Here is a 13,903-nt window from a genome sequence, read left to right as displayed (position 1 = left end):
CTGTGGACCTTGGCATGAGAAACTGCTAAGTCAGTGCTAGATATTTTTTTGCCTCATTTTTTACTGTTTCTGTCAGATAACTAAAGTTTCCCAAAGTTTAAAAGGAATCTTGATCTTTTTTTTTTCCACGCTAAGGATTTCCTCCAGCAAGTACTTTATTTCTCAAAATATACAAATCAAGACAGCCCCTTGTTAAGTAAACAACTTGGTAGAAACTCAAATGCAAACACATGATGCATCTTGTGATATTTATGATGGATATATTTTGGAGAATAATTCTCCTTAAATTGAGACATATTTTAATCCATACTCTTCAATGTGTGTGTGCACCTGTTTGTGTTCATTGAAACTGAGATACTGCTTAAACCTTGTATTTGATCAGATTTTAAAAATCAAGATTGTTTTGCTGTTCACATACATCATTTCTGAAGTAATTACATTTGATTCTTTAGTCACTCGCTAATGCTGCTAAGTCACTTCAGTCGTGTCCGACTCTGTGCAACCCCATAGACGGCAGCCCACCAGGCTCCCCAGTCTCTGGGATTCTCCAGGCAAGAACACCGGAGTGGGCTGCCATTTCCTTCTCCAATGCAGGAAAGTGAAAAGTGAAAGTGAAGTCGCTCAGTCGCGTCCGACTCTTAGCAACCCCATGGACTGCAGCCCACCAGGCTCCTCTGTCCATGGGGTTTTCCAGGCAAGAGTACTGGAGTGGGGTGCCATTGCCTTCTCTGAGTCACTCGCTAATAATTTTCCATTATTACTAAAGAAAATAAAGTTTAAAACAACTAAGTTATTTTATGAATTTCTAAGCTTTTTTTAAAACTGAGATAAAATTCATGTAGCATAAGATAAACCATTTTACAGTAAACAATCCAGTAGTGTTTAATACATTCACAGTGTTATACAGCTATCGGCTCTCTCAGTTTTGACAACATTTTCATTGCTCCTGAAGAAAACTCCGTACCCACTAAGCATTCAGTCTCCACTGTCTCCTTTTTTGACCTTTGGCAGCCACCAGTCTGCTTTCTGTCTCTATGGATTTACCTCTTCCAGATATTTCATATAATGGAACCACATAATATGTGACCTTTGTGTCTGGCTTCTTTCAGTTAGCATGTTTTCAGGGCTCATCCATGTTGTAGCATGTATCAGTATTTCATTCCTTTTTATGGTGGAATAATATTTCATTATGGGCTTCCCGGGTGGCTCAGTGGTAAAGAACCCACTTGCCAATGCAGGAGACATAGGTTTGATCCCTGGGTCGGGACGATCCTCTTGAGAAGGAGATGGCAACCCACTCCAGTATTCTTGCCGGGAGAAATCCCATGGACAGGAGCCTAGCGGGCTACAATCCATGTGGTTGCAAAAGAGTCAGACACAGCTTAGTGACTAAGCAACAACAAATATAATTTTCATTACATTATGTCTTAATCAGTTCAGGCAACTTAACACCCATGAACTGGGTGACTAAACAACAGACATTTATTTCTCACAGTTCTGGAGGCTGGAAACATCAAGGTCAAGATGCTGACAAATTCAGTGTTTGATGAGGGCTGCTTCCTGGTTTGCAGACAGCTACTTTTCTTGCTTATATGGTGGAAAGAGATCACCTCTTTTGTGTCTCTTCTCACTAATCCTATTCATGACCTAATTTCCTCCCAAAGGTTCCACCTCCAAATACCGTCACATTGGGGATTTAGGGCTTCAGCATATGAAGTTTAGGGGGACACAGACATTCAGTCCATAGCATAGGAATATGCCACATTTTGGTTATCCATTCATCTGTTGATTGACATTTGGTTTGTCACTGCCTTCCAACTATTGTGAATAGTTCTGCTATGACTGTTGTGTACAAGTATGAATTCATTTGAATACGCGTTTCCAGTTGGGGGATATTGCATCACTGACTCGATGGACGTGAGTCTGAGTGAACTCCGGGAGTTGGTGATGGACAGGGAGGCCTGGCGTGCTGTGATTCATGGGATCGCAAAGAGTTGGACACGACTGAGCGACTGAACTGACTGACTGACTGAATCATATGGTAATTCTGTATTTAATTTCTTGAGAAACTGCCAAACCATTTTGCATAATGACTTGCACATTTTACATTCCTACTAGCAATGTTACAAGGGTTCCCATTTATCTACATACTCACAAATACTTGTAACTTTAAAGCACATACTAATTAATAACAATTAATAGATGATCAGAATAAGAGGTTAAAGAAAGAGAACTAACTTTCCAGTTAGTTGTATAGCTAGAGAGAATAGAGGGATGGTGGGTGTCATCAGTGAGTATCCTGCTGTAGGTAGAATAAAACCCATCTTTATCCTCAGCAAATTTTCAGTGAAGTCTGTACTACTTTCCCCAGATGAACTAAAGGTAGTCCCTGATCTACATATACTAGTTGCTCAATGTTTGAGCAGTTGATACCCACTTTAAATATACACAGTATTTATTAACTCATTCAGCCAGTACTTAATGGGCATTTCTAATTTTCCTTTTTCTTGTTGGAACTGTTGTTTTAATTAGTAAAGCAAACCTACCATATGAACAGAACTACAAAGATCAAACACTTGAGTAAAATATAGTAAGTTGGTAGTGGTTTGGTCACTAAGTCATGTCCAACTCTTGTGAGTTCGTGGACTGTAGCCTGCCAGGCTCCTCTGTCCATGGAATTCTCCAGGCAAGAATACTGGAGTGGGTTGCCGTTTCCTTCTCCAGGGGATCTTCGTGACCCAGGAATCGAACCCAGGTCTGCATTACAGGCAGATTCTTCACCAACTGAGCTACAAGGGAAGCCCCAAAATATAGTCAAGCTTATAGCTAACTACAATTTGATGTTTGTTACTGTGCCATAAGTAAATAGCCATAAGCAGTAATTAATATTACTTTCATATAATCAAACAAGTGTTTCTATAATCAACTAGAGGGAGAAGAGAGGTGAACAGATACTGGACAAAAAAACTTGGAGATCTTTCTGACCTTCTGGATCTATAACTCGTAAACTATTACACCTCTCTTTTTTCTAGAACTAGGGCTTCAGTGTACTAGGATCTCCTGACTGACAGTGTTATCTACTTCTAGGACTTGAGGCCAGCACAGACCTTCAGCATACCGTAAAGTAACCATTCTCTTACTTTCCCTCAGTCATTGGATCTCAAAGGCTGGACATGACTGAGTCAGACCTTAGGAAGCAAATAGAATCAGGAAATCCCAACAGAAATCAATTTTCTTTACCAATTCTTTGCTATTCCAAGGCTGACATATATAGGGAGATAGGTGATTTTGTGTGTTTAAAGATGAGTTTCCAACTAATCCCACCACAGACATCCTCAATTCGAATTTTCTAACCAGTTTTTATGAGATTTTTACCCAGTAGAGCATTGTCTCCCTGCTCCCCCCAAGGTCATGTCATAGGATGGGTGTTGGGCAGATATAAGTAAAGATTATCAACTACATTAGTGTGACTTAGTTTGAAGAATCTACCACTCTACCAATTAGCTGGATTATCTGAGGGGATGGTAGATTTGTGGGGATGCAGGAGGAATAGTGGCTTATTGGTTAGGACATAAGAAGGGGCAGCTGCTTAAATGCAAGTTAAAACAGGATATTTTGAATATCTAGAAAGCAACATGAAACTCAGGCAGGCTGCAGATGTCTTTGAATACAGGAATAGGAGTGTCCAGACATGAGGAAAGCAATGATGAGATAGCAGACGGGTTCCAGAACAAGTAAAAAAAGGACAGTAAAGGAAGAGTGACAGAAAACAGAAGGAAATGGGGAAAGGATCAAAGAAAGATTTCTTAGATGAGTGTAGGATTGTGTTAAAGGAAGTGATGAAAGCAGGGGACTGAGGAATGTTAGAGGTGGCAACATAAGCAAGTGTTACAGAGGCCAGCTTACCAGAGTGATGCACTTCCTTCATTCGAAAGCAGTAGATTACTTGCTTATAAAATCTATTGTAACTCGTTATTGATAATGATTTGGAGGCTCCATATCTTTAAGGCAATGATTTTTAAATCAGTTTTTCTGTTATGAAATAGAGATACTCAGAAATACCATCAGCCCACCTGCTTATCAGCTTTTCTATATCCTGGGTATTTTCTTCTAGCTTACCTTATCCTTTGCTGCTAAGTCACTTCAGTCGTGTCCGACTCTGTGAGACCCCATAGACAGCAGCCCACCAGGTTCTGCCGTCCCTGGGATTCTCCAGGCAAGAACACTGGAGTAGGTTGCCATTTCCTTCTCCAATGAAGGAAAGTGAAAAGTGAAAGTGAAGTCACTCAGTTGTGTCCGACTCTTCGAGACCCCGTGGACTGCAGCCTACCAGGCTCCTCCGTCCATGGGATTTTCCAGGCAAGAGTACTGGAGTGGGGTGCCATTGCCTTCTCCGACCTTATCCTCAGCCACATCTAAAGTGGATATAGTATTTCAACCACCTTGAGATTGTAAAATGTCTTCTGATATTCTTACCTTGAGTTAGGGGCTTTTGGGGGTTAGATTCATTATAATTTATAAAAGCAAGAATAAGTCTACATAAGATAGGGGCTCTTGATTTATATTAATATGTAGGATATGAATCAAATGGGACTACCTTGGTGGTCCAGTGGTAGAGAATCCACATGCCAATGCAGGAGACATGGGTTCGATTCCTGGGACAGGAAGATCCCCTGGAGAAGGAAATGGCAATCCACTCCAGTAATTCTTGCCTGGAAAATCCCATGGACAGAGGAGCCTGGCCGACTATAGTCCATTGGGTCACAGATGCGTTGACCACTTAGACTTAGACTAAACTTAACTTAGACTAAACAACAACAAATAAATCAAATCCTAAACAGAAACTCATGCACCGCTCTAACTTACAATGCCCCTCCTTTTTAAAAAATTTTTTTCATTTTTAAAAAAATATTTATTTTTAATTTTTTGGTTGTGCTGGATCATCATCGCTGCACACAGGCTTTTCTCTAGTTACGGCAAGCAGGGGCTACTCTTCACTGCAGTGTGCAGGCTTCTTTTGTGGTGACTTCTTTTGTTGTGGGGCGTGGGCTCAGTAGTTGAATCTCATAGGCTCAGTAATTGTAGCACAAAGGCTTAGTTGCTACACGACATGTAGGATCTTCCCGGACCAGGAATTGAACCTGTGTTGCCTGCACTGGCACATTGGCAGATGGATTCTTATTCACTGCACCACCGGGGAAGTCCCTTTGTAAAAGTAAATAAACTATAGACTTTTAATGTGACTATCCCTGTTTCTCTGTTGTGTTCTTTTGGATGAAAAATATCTATAAAAGATCTTTATAAATGGACTTCAGAAATAAGTGGATATTCTGTTACAGAAGAGATTGAGCTGTTTATACTTATCAGAGGAATTGGTGTCAGAATTATTCTTTGATACTTTATAGCTAAAGAAGTGGAGAAGGCAGTGGCACCCCACTCCAGTACTCTTGCCTGGAAAATCCCATGGATGGAGGAGCCTGGTAAGGCTGCAGTCCATGGGGTCGCTAAGAGTCCGACAGGACTGATCAACTTCACTTTCACTTTTCACTTTCATGCATTGGAGATGGAAATGGCAACCCACTCCAGTGTTCTTGCCTGGAGAATCCCAGGGACAGGGGAGCCTGGTGGGCTGCCGTCTATGTGGTCACACAGAGTCGGACATGACTGAAGTGACTTAGCAGCAGCTAAAGAAGAGAAGAGTAAAATTTAGAGTAAGAGTCAATTTAGAAGAGTAAAATTTCTAGGTAAGCTATACTCTTCTAGGTTATTGAAAACTAAACCAAGGAAATACACTGCAGGGAATGCTTAGGAAATTCATGAGTGCTGCTAAAGGTGGGCAAGTTAGTTTTAGTTCAGGTAGCCAGAGTATTACTGATGCATAATGTTGACTGTACTCAGAATTTTAGGATCTAAATTATCAAACTATTTGTAAGAATTGTTTTCTCTTTCCCAGAGGTTTGAGTGGTTCTGCTGCCTTAACTGTACTACTAGAGACAATGTGGAATGGTATAGGAACAGACGGTGAAAGACTAATATCTTGACTTAAAGTTCTGTGTGTAGTTTGGACAGATACACTTCCAGGAAGACCAGAATATTAGTGGTATGTGGTTTATAGCCAAGGCAATAAAGATGCAATAATAAAAAGATGCAGTATTGCGTATAGAGTAAGTCAGACCTAAAGTCTCCTTCATAGTCTCTCTCTAACTAGGTGCAGACCTTGGCCATGCACTATTTCTGAGTTTCCTGATTTAACAAAAATGAGGTAGTTGGATTAAAGGATATTTAAGTACATTCCAGAATTCTGATTATAAAAATGAACTGACTCCAGAAAGACAAAGGAAAAAATGAGAAATAAAGCTAAAAACACAGAGCTTGAAAGCATGTGATATGTAAAATCATGGTATAAATGGATACAAAAAAAAAATGACTCCTATAGAATTCAACATATTAGCAGTACCTGTTATTATTAAATGCTCAAAAAGGTTATTTTTAGTTGGATAAAACAACTTACAGTAATGCTACATTTATTACATTTCATCAAGAATGGAGTTCTGCTACTCTTTCAATTTGTCCCACCTTCTCCTTCCCCCACTGTGCCCACGGGTCCATTCTCTAGAGAGAAGCATTGACATATATACATGACCATGTGTGAAAGAGCTAGTGGGAAGCTGCTGTGTAACACAGGGAGCTCAACTCGATGCTCTGGGACAACCTAGAGGGGTGGGATGTGAAGGAGGAGGCTCAGGAGGGAAGGGATCTATATATACATGGCTTCTTTACATTGTTGTACAGCAGAAACCAACACAGCCTTGTAAAGCAATTATCCTCTAATTAAATAGAAAAAAAAAAAAAGAATGGAGTTCTGAGTATAACATTTTCAGGTTACTAAAGCTTATTCTTTTCAATCACCAGGACTTTAAAAATACTAACATTTTGCTAGATAACTTCTAAGTGTATCATTACTATAAATTTAGTACAAAATATATTCACACATTTTTGGATGACTAGTATAAATTGTGACCCTCCCTCTTGGGCAGTTCCAAGGCAAAGTAGTCATGGGATTATACAGCTATCATGTAGTCCGCTCATGAAACATTGCCAGTATTATCAAGCAGCAGGAGCAGGCTTTGCAGTTTGTTGACTATTTGTCTGATCTTCTGTTTAGTTTAGTGTTTACTTTTCTGAGTGAGTGTGGAGTATGTCGTCAACGACAGAAACCTAAGAGATTTCCTGGGCACTTTGAAATTGTTAGGAGAGAAGTAGTTGTGATGGAGTTACTTGTTCATCTAAACAGTATATATTCAGATAAGCAACAGTAGAATTCAGTATGTGTAAGATCAAAGTGTACCATCCTACATTTGAATTACCCCTCAGAAAAGTACACAAATAAAATGTGCATGCCATTGTTAAATCATTTAAAGCTTTTTGTGAATAGGAAGAAAAATAGCAGTTTTGACTATATAGACAACCACTGGCCATTTTCATTTATACTTAAGAGACCTCATACACACATGAAGACCTCAAATTCTTTGTAGAAGAAAAAGAAAATGTGCCTATCTTAGTGACTCTTTCTGGGGGTTTGCAGGTTGAGCCCTTTCAAAGTTAACAAAGAAAGAAGGTGCCCTTCTACCTTATGCCTGGTATTTTATTATTACCATAAGATTAGGTTTAGTTACTAAAGGGTTGATTTCTTCCTTCTGGTTTCTACATTGATTACTGTTCTCAAATTTATCCTCAGTTTTCATTCAACACAGTTTGAACATATATATATACCTCTTCCTACACCTACTCCTACCCCTCACCCCAAAAAATTTAAAAATAAAAAACGTGCCCTTATCAATAAATTTGGGAATCTTACATTTAGATGAAGAGAAACTTTAAGGAAAACTTCAGGTTTTGCCAGCAACCAGATTTAGGTTTTGTTGTTTTTAACATTTAAAAAGATTGCTTAACTTAATGGTGGTCTTTTCATGGGAATTTTTCTTCTACAGTTTTTAATATAAACTATGCAGCAAATTTTAGTTAAATGAGTTTGGTTATCTTTTTGGTCAGTTGATACTTATCTTGGTTGGCTTATCGATAGCTATCTCTAAATTCATTTTGTTCTTGCTCAAATTGTGCATTGTGTTTTGATGGTGGACCATATAATGATTAATTCACCATCAAAGCATTCATAATGTGTACTGATAAACTATGTGATTTTTTTAATGAGTAGTTTTATGACATCTTTAATTGGTTGAAGAAATCCTTATCATACATTAAGTTTTCTAAAACCTTCTGGAACCTGTTTCCATTTTGTTTTGATCCATGTCTCTGGGATAACACAGTCTCATTCTTCCCACCTCTTCTCCATGGCTAGCCCCACTGTAATATTATGGGCTTCCTTGTTTCCTGTATTATCTAGAGAAAAAGAAGATTGTTTTTCTGAAGCCTTGCACATGTATGTGTGTACACATACACACATGTATACACCCTTACCCAGAATTAGATACAAAACCACCATGGCCCTCAATTGGATGTGCATATACACAAGAATAGGTGATTTGGTAAATAAGTGAGTGAATGGGAGAAAGTGGGCAGTATGTGACCACAAACCATTTATATTCAATTTATTTTAAAGATGATCTCAACTGTAGCTCTTAAAATATCCAGTCATCTTTTCCTTTTTTGCATTTACTTTTTTTCAAATGTTTTGCTTGAGTGGAGGGACATACATATGCCTCTGGCTGATTCATATTGATATATGGCAGAAAGCAACACAATATTGTAACGCGACTATCCTCCAATTAAAAGTAAATAAATACTTTTACAAAAGGAAGAAAATAGCCTCACAGCATCTGTGCCCCAAAGTCAAAAACAGGACTATAATTAAAAGGCTGTGTATGCTTTTTAAAAATATTTAAATGAAGATAATATGGTTTCTTATTTTAAAAAATGTTTCTGTTTGTTACTTGGCTGTGCTGTGTCTTAGCTGTGGCACACAGGATTTTCGGTCTTCTTTGCGACACGTGGAATCTTTACTTGCGGCATGTGAAGTCTTAGTTGTGGCATGTGGGATCTAATTCCCTGATGACCAGGGATAAACCTGTGCCCCCTGCATTGGGAGCATGAAGTCTTAGCAACTGGACCACCAGGGAAGTCCCTGGATTTTCTTTTAGATGTTGGGTACCTGGTCATAGAGATCTCTTAATTTAAAAGTGCACCTGTCTTGAATTGATTCACTACCTTTCTTGCCAGCTTATTTGTATAATTGTCGTTCCATTTTTCTATTTCTGTTGAATAGACAGAGACAGCTATCTTTTTATCTGTCTATCCGGGACCTAACATGCTCAGTATTGTTAGTTGGATGAGGGTGTGGGTGGGTATATGGATGAGTGGATTTTAAAGAAGCTATTTTAGGAAATTTTAGTCTTAATTGACAGTAAGTCTGACTGTCTTTTAGATTACTGAAGAATAATTACCACATCTTACATTAATTTCTGTTCCTAGAACTGTAAAGTCATCAGCCTCGACAATTATCAGGGATTTTCCTATTCTTGTAGGTGTGAGATTGCATTGAAATTGGACTGATTTAAGTAAAACTACATAGCTTCTTTCTGTATCTCAGTGAGAACTGAAATAGCTACTATAGGTGATTGTGAGAAAACAGCATTTCTTCAAACCTGATCATTAAGGCAGTGGTTTTCCAACTCAGGGAAGGTTATTATTTGATGAGATGACCTAAGTCTTCTCTTTGAAGGGGAAAAGATAATGAATAGTCTTCTCTCAATTTCGAGCTTTTCCTGCCATTCATTTTCTGTATATCTTGACATCAGCATGTTGCTTCTTTTTACCAGAATCTGAGTATCAGATTTAGTACAAAATTTAGATATTTAGGCACCAAGTTGAATAAGTCAATATTTCCAGAGACTTTGTACCAGAACATATTTAAAGTTCTGCATTAAAATAATATTTCCCTTGTTAGGTGCTGGCGGGAGAGATGAATGGTGACTAATTGCTTAAAGGTTTTCCTGTAGGGTGATGAAAATTTTTTTGAAACTAGGTAGAGGTGATGGTTGTACAACATTGTGAATGTACTGAATGCCACAAAACTCAGTTCAGTTCAGTCACTCAGTCGTGTCCGACTCTTTGCAACCCCATGAACCTTAGCACGCCAGGACTCCCTGTCCATCACCAACTCCCGGAGTCCACCCAGACCCATGTCCATTGAGTCGGTGATGCCATCCAACCATCTCATCCTCTGTCGTCCCCTTTTCCTCCTGCCCTCAATCTTTCCCAGCATCAGGGTCTTTTCCAGTGAGTCAGCTCTTCGAATCAGGTGGCCAAAGTATTGGAGTTTCAGTTTCAACATCAGTCCTTCCAATGAACATCCAGAACTGATCTCCTTTAGGATGGACTCTTCCTTCCTTTTGATCTTCCCTTTGTTCAGTCATGTCTGACTCTTTGCGACCCCGTGGACAGTAGCCTACCAGGCTCCACCGTCCATGGGATTTTCCAGGCAAGAATACTGGAGTGGGCTGCCATTTCCTTCTCCAGGGGATCTTCCCAACCCAGGGATCGAACCCGGGTCTCCTGCATTGCAGACAAATGCTTTACCGTCTGAGCCACCAGGGAAGCCCTAGGATGGACTGGTTGGCCACAAAATTATATACTTTAAAATGATTAATTCTATATTATATGAATTTTGCTTTAAAGAAAACACTTTCCTAACATTTTTTAGTTCATGTTGTAAATATTACTTGTAGTTCAAGGATAACACCTTCCTGTAACTAGTATGGTTGTATAATTATTCCTTTAAATTATTAGAATAATAGGTAGAATTGTTTATAACAGCACTTACTAGAGTAGAAATGAGCACTCATTAGTTAAATGCCAGAACAAACCAGGGTTATCCCAGGCAGACTGGAAGAACAGTCATATTACCTGAAATTAACACCAGATGCTTTTATGTACAAGCTCACCACCACGTCTCAGTAACTGTTTACATTATTAGATCAAATATCATCTTAAAATTATTTCTCAAGACTCATATACAGCTCTTGATTCTTTAAAGAAAGCCAGTTTGTATACAGTTGACAGAGACTTCCACATGCGGATAAAAGCCTACTTTAAACTTTTAAAAAGTAACAGTCTTACTAAGTTAAAAAGCAAAATAGGATTCAGTAGACATTTTTGTTTTCAGTAAAAGCAATGAGAATTAACATGTTTCTTAAATCCTGTTTCCACTACTGTTTAGATAAATCGTACCTGCCATCAAGTAAGTTGGTCTGTGCATGCCAACGTACAGACTGTAGTTATATTTTCTTTTCTGTGACCCTATCACTGTCAACCCCTGCAGTCAAATATTGTCAGAGTAGCAAGGGGAAACCTAGTATATATAAGTTAATGAATGATGGAAATATATCTTATTAATACGCTTATCCTCAAACATTTGTCCGGTACCTTTTCCCAGCCTATCTTTAGTTCTCAAAGACCCTCGAATTTTTTAGCAGATAGTGCTTTTGTTATCTATCACAACGTATTGGTAGCCTTTCTCTATAGGTCAATTACTAGCTCATGATTTAGTTTCTGATGTAGGTTTATCGTGTCTGTTTTTTTCTGTTAAACCAGTGTTGTAATGCCATGTCTTCTGTTTAGTGATACCAATAAAATAGTTTAACAACAGAGTTAAGAATGGACTCTAACACATGTATCTTACCTTTTCTCTAGAACTGTCAAGTAATCCACCTCTAGCTACCATCCTTATTCCTCCTCATGCTCGGATTCAAGCAGCTGCTTCAACTCCTTCAAATACCACAGCAGCCTCAGGTGAGAACGCAGAAGTCTCTTCTAAAAACACATGATTTGGTTTTTGCTCCATTTTATATCATTTGTTGAATGTGAATGTTTAGTACCTTCCAGCTATCAAAAACATAGCATAGCCAAATGATTAAATGTGAATCAAGTGTTGCTTTAATTTCCAAAAAGCATGAAAGGACCCCCATAAATGCTTTATATGTAAGGTATAAATATCTTATTATTTAAGTGATGTCACTTTATTTTAAAAGTCATACTTTCTGTATAATTTCTTGATTAATATATTAAGTGAGATGCTTATAGCAGAAAATGGCCTTCAGAAACGTAATCTTATTGAAGATAATTCACTTTAATTCCATTGCCCTGAATGTAATTATATTAATATACTGGAGAGGCAAATGTTCAAGAAGTTGAATGTAGATTGGTATAATTTAATCATTTAAAGGGCTGAAACTGCAATGCAAATTCATTTAGCTAAGACTTAGATCAGAATATGACTAAATCTTGTCTACCCCCTGTCCCCAAAAATACCCAAATGATCTCCCAGGTTAGAGCTCAGGTATACTGCTGGTCCTGGAGCTGGTTCATGTTGGGACCTAATTTAATTAGAATTACTCGCATTTCAGTATTCTGAAAATACTCAACCCTTGAGTGAACTGAAGGTCCTCCAAAGGATAGCTAAAATGAAGTTAAAAATAGGTAGCACAATTGGATTCACCCCATAGCATCCAACATGCAGATGTCAGGAGCTGACTACACTTTTACTTAATCATCTGTTGCATTGAACCTAGTTGGATCAGATTAATGTTTGCTCTAGGGCATTTATGCTCCAGGAAATAAAACCCTGCATTACTACTTCCTAGGGATTCCCTGGTGGCTCAGACGGTAAAGCATCTACCAGCAATGCGGGAGACCCAGGTTCAATCCCTGGGTTAGGAAGATCCCCTGGAGAAGGAAATGGCAACCCACTCCAGTACTCTTGCCTAGAAAATTCCATGGATGAAGGAGTCTGGTGGGCTACAGTTCATGGGGTCGCAAAGAGTCGGACATGACTGAGCGACTTCACTTTTACTAGTTCTTAGCATTCAACAGTGAGGTCAAAATCTACCTCCTGTTGTCTGACAGAGTTGTTTGTTCCTTTCCAGTCTTAATCTTTTGAATGTTGCTAATAAAGATTGACAACATTTCATTCTAATCTGTGGCCTATCTTCATTCCAGAAAAAGTCTAGGAAAAAAAGGTCTCTTTTCTAGTTCTAGTTTCATCAGCACATGATACCTTGAGAAAGTCATTTGAACTTCATTAGTTTTAGTAATGTCCTGTTCATTTTCTCAGTCTATAAAATGAGTAGCAATGCTCTCCTCAAGTAATATGGTACAAATCAAATATATACTGAAATGTGCTTTTAAGTTTTTAAATGAAAAAATAGAATTTTTTTATTTTGCTTTTAACTATGACCTGTATTTAGAAGGAAGACAGAATTGCTTCAATGAGCTATTAATTAACTTAAATCACTGGCCTAGGTTAGATTGTGTTGATTCTTTAAAGCATTGAATAGGCTCTAATCCCAAACTAGCACATTTACTTGTTGAGCTAGTTTATAGGAATTGTTTTAGACTATGAATACAATAAGAATTATGATTGGTAAGTTTTGGGTAATTTTAAATGATTTTCTTAATGTGAAATACTAGTTAATGATTACAACTAAGATTTGGGGCAAATTGTCTGCCTGGTAAAGAGCCTAGTATAACCTGATTTTGATGTTGCTTTGATACAAGTTACAGCAGTCATCAAAAAATAATTTTACTGCTGTATATACATTTTTATAGCTGTTGAAATCAGATTTCAACATAAATATGGAAAGTGGCATTGGGCTTTGATCCTGACAGTTTACTTTAAAGTTGAAGTAGATCAGGATATGAGGAATTTTATAGGAATAGTAGACTAAAAGCAGAGCCAAAATTAATTTAAAGAAATGCATGCCTTGTGTATCTTAATTCCAGGAAGGATTTCAGATATTTCACTAAGCTTCCTAGTGGCTAAATAAAAAAGTGATACCTGTTTAAAATTTCCCATATATTTCATTAGATAAAAAGCACACTGGTAGCT

The 13,903-nt window shown here is 38.1% G+C and overlaps 1 protein-coding gene across 4 annotated transcripts in view; it reads left to right on the top strand.

Moving 5' to 3' along the window:
* GSK3B (glycogen synthase kinase 3 beta) overlaps positions 1-13,903 on the top strand; it is a 220,016-nt gene that overhangs the window by 186,648 nt on the left and 19,465 nt on the right. For 3 of the 4 annotated variants that reach the window (XM_027529592.1, XM_027529541.1, XM_027529760.1), the window contains one exon: positions 11,710-11,808. In XM_027529592.1, the coding sequence (XP_027385393.1) occupies positions 11,710-11,808 (99 nt within the window). Of the gene's footprint in view, positions 1-11,709; positions 11,809-12,659; positions 12,700-13,903 lie in introns of those variants that run through there. The other variant, XM_027529689.1, reaches the window with a different exon arrangement.

The sequence above is a fragment of the Bos indicus x Bos taurus genome, chromosome 1 (assembly GCF_003369695.1).
Source record: "Bos indicus x Bos taurus breed Angus x Brahman F1 hybrid chromosome 1, Bos_hybrid_MaternalHap_v2.0, whole genome shotgun sequence".
Lineage (NCBI taxonomy): Eukaryota > Metazoa > Chordata > Mammalia > Artiodactyla > Bovidae > Bos > Bos indicus x Bos taurus.
The sequence above is the reverse complement of the archived record's forward strand: the minus strand, read 5'-3'. Positions and strand labels throughout refer to the sequence as shown.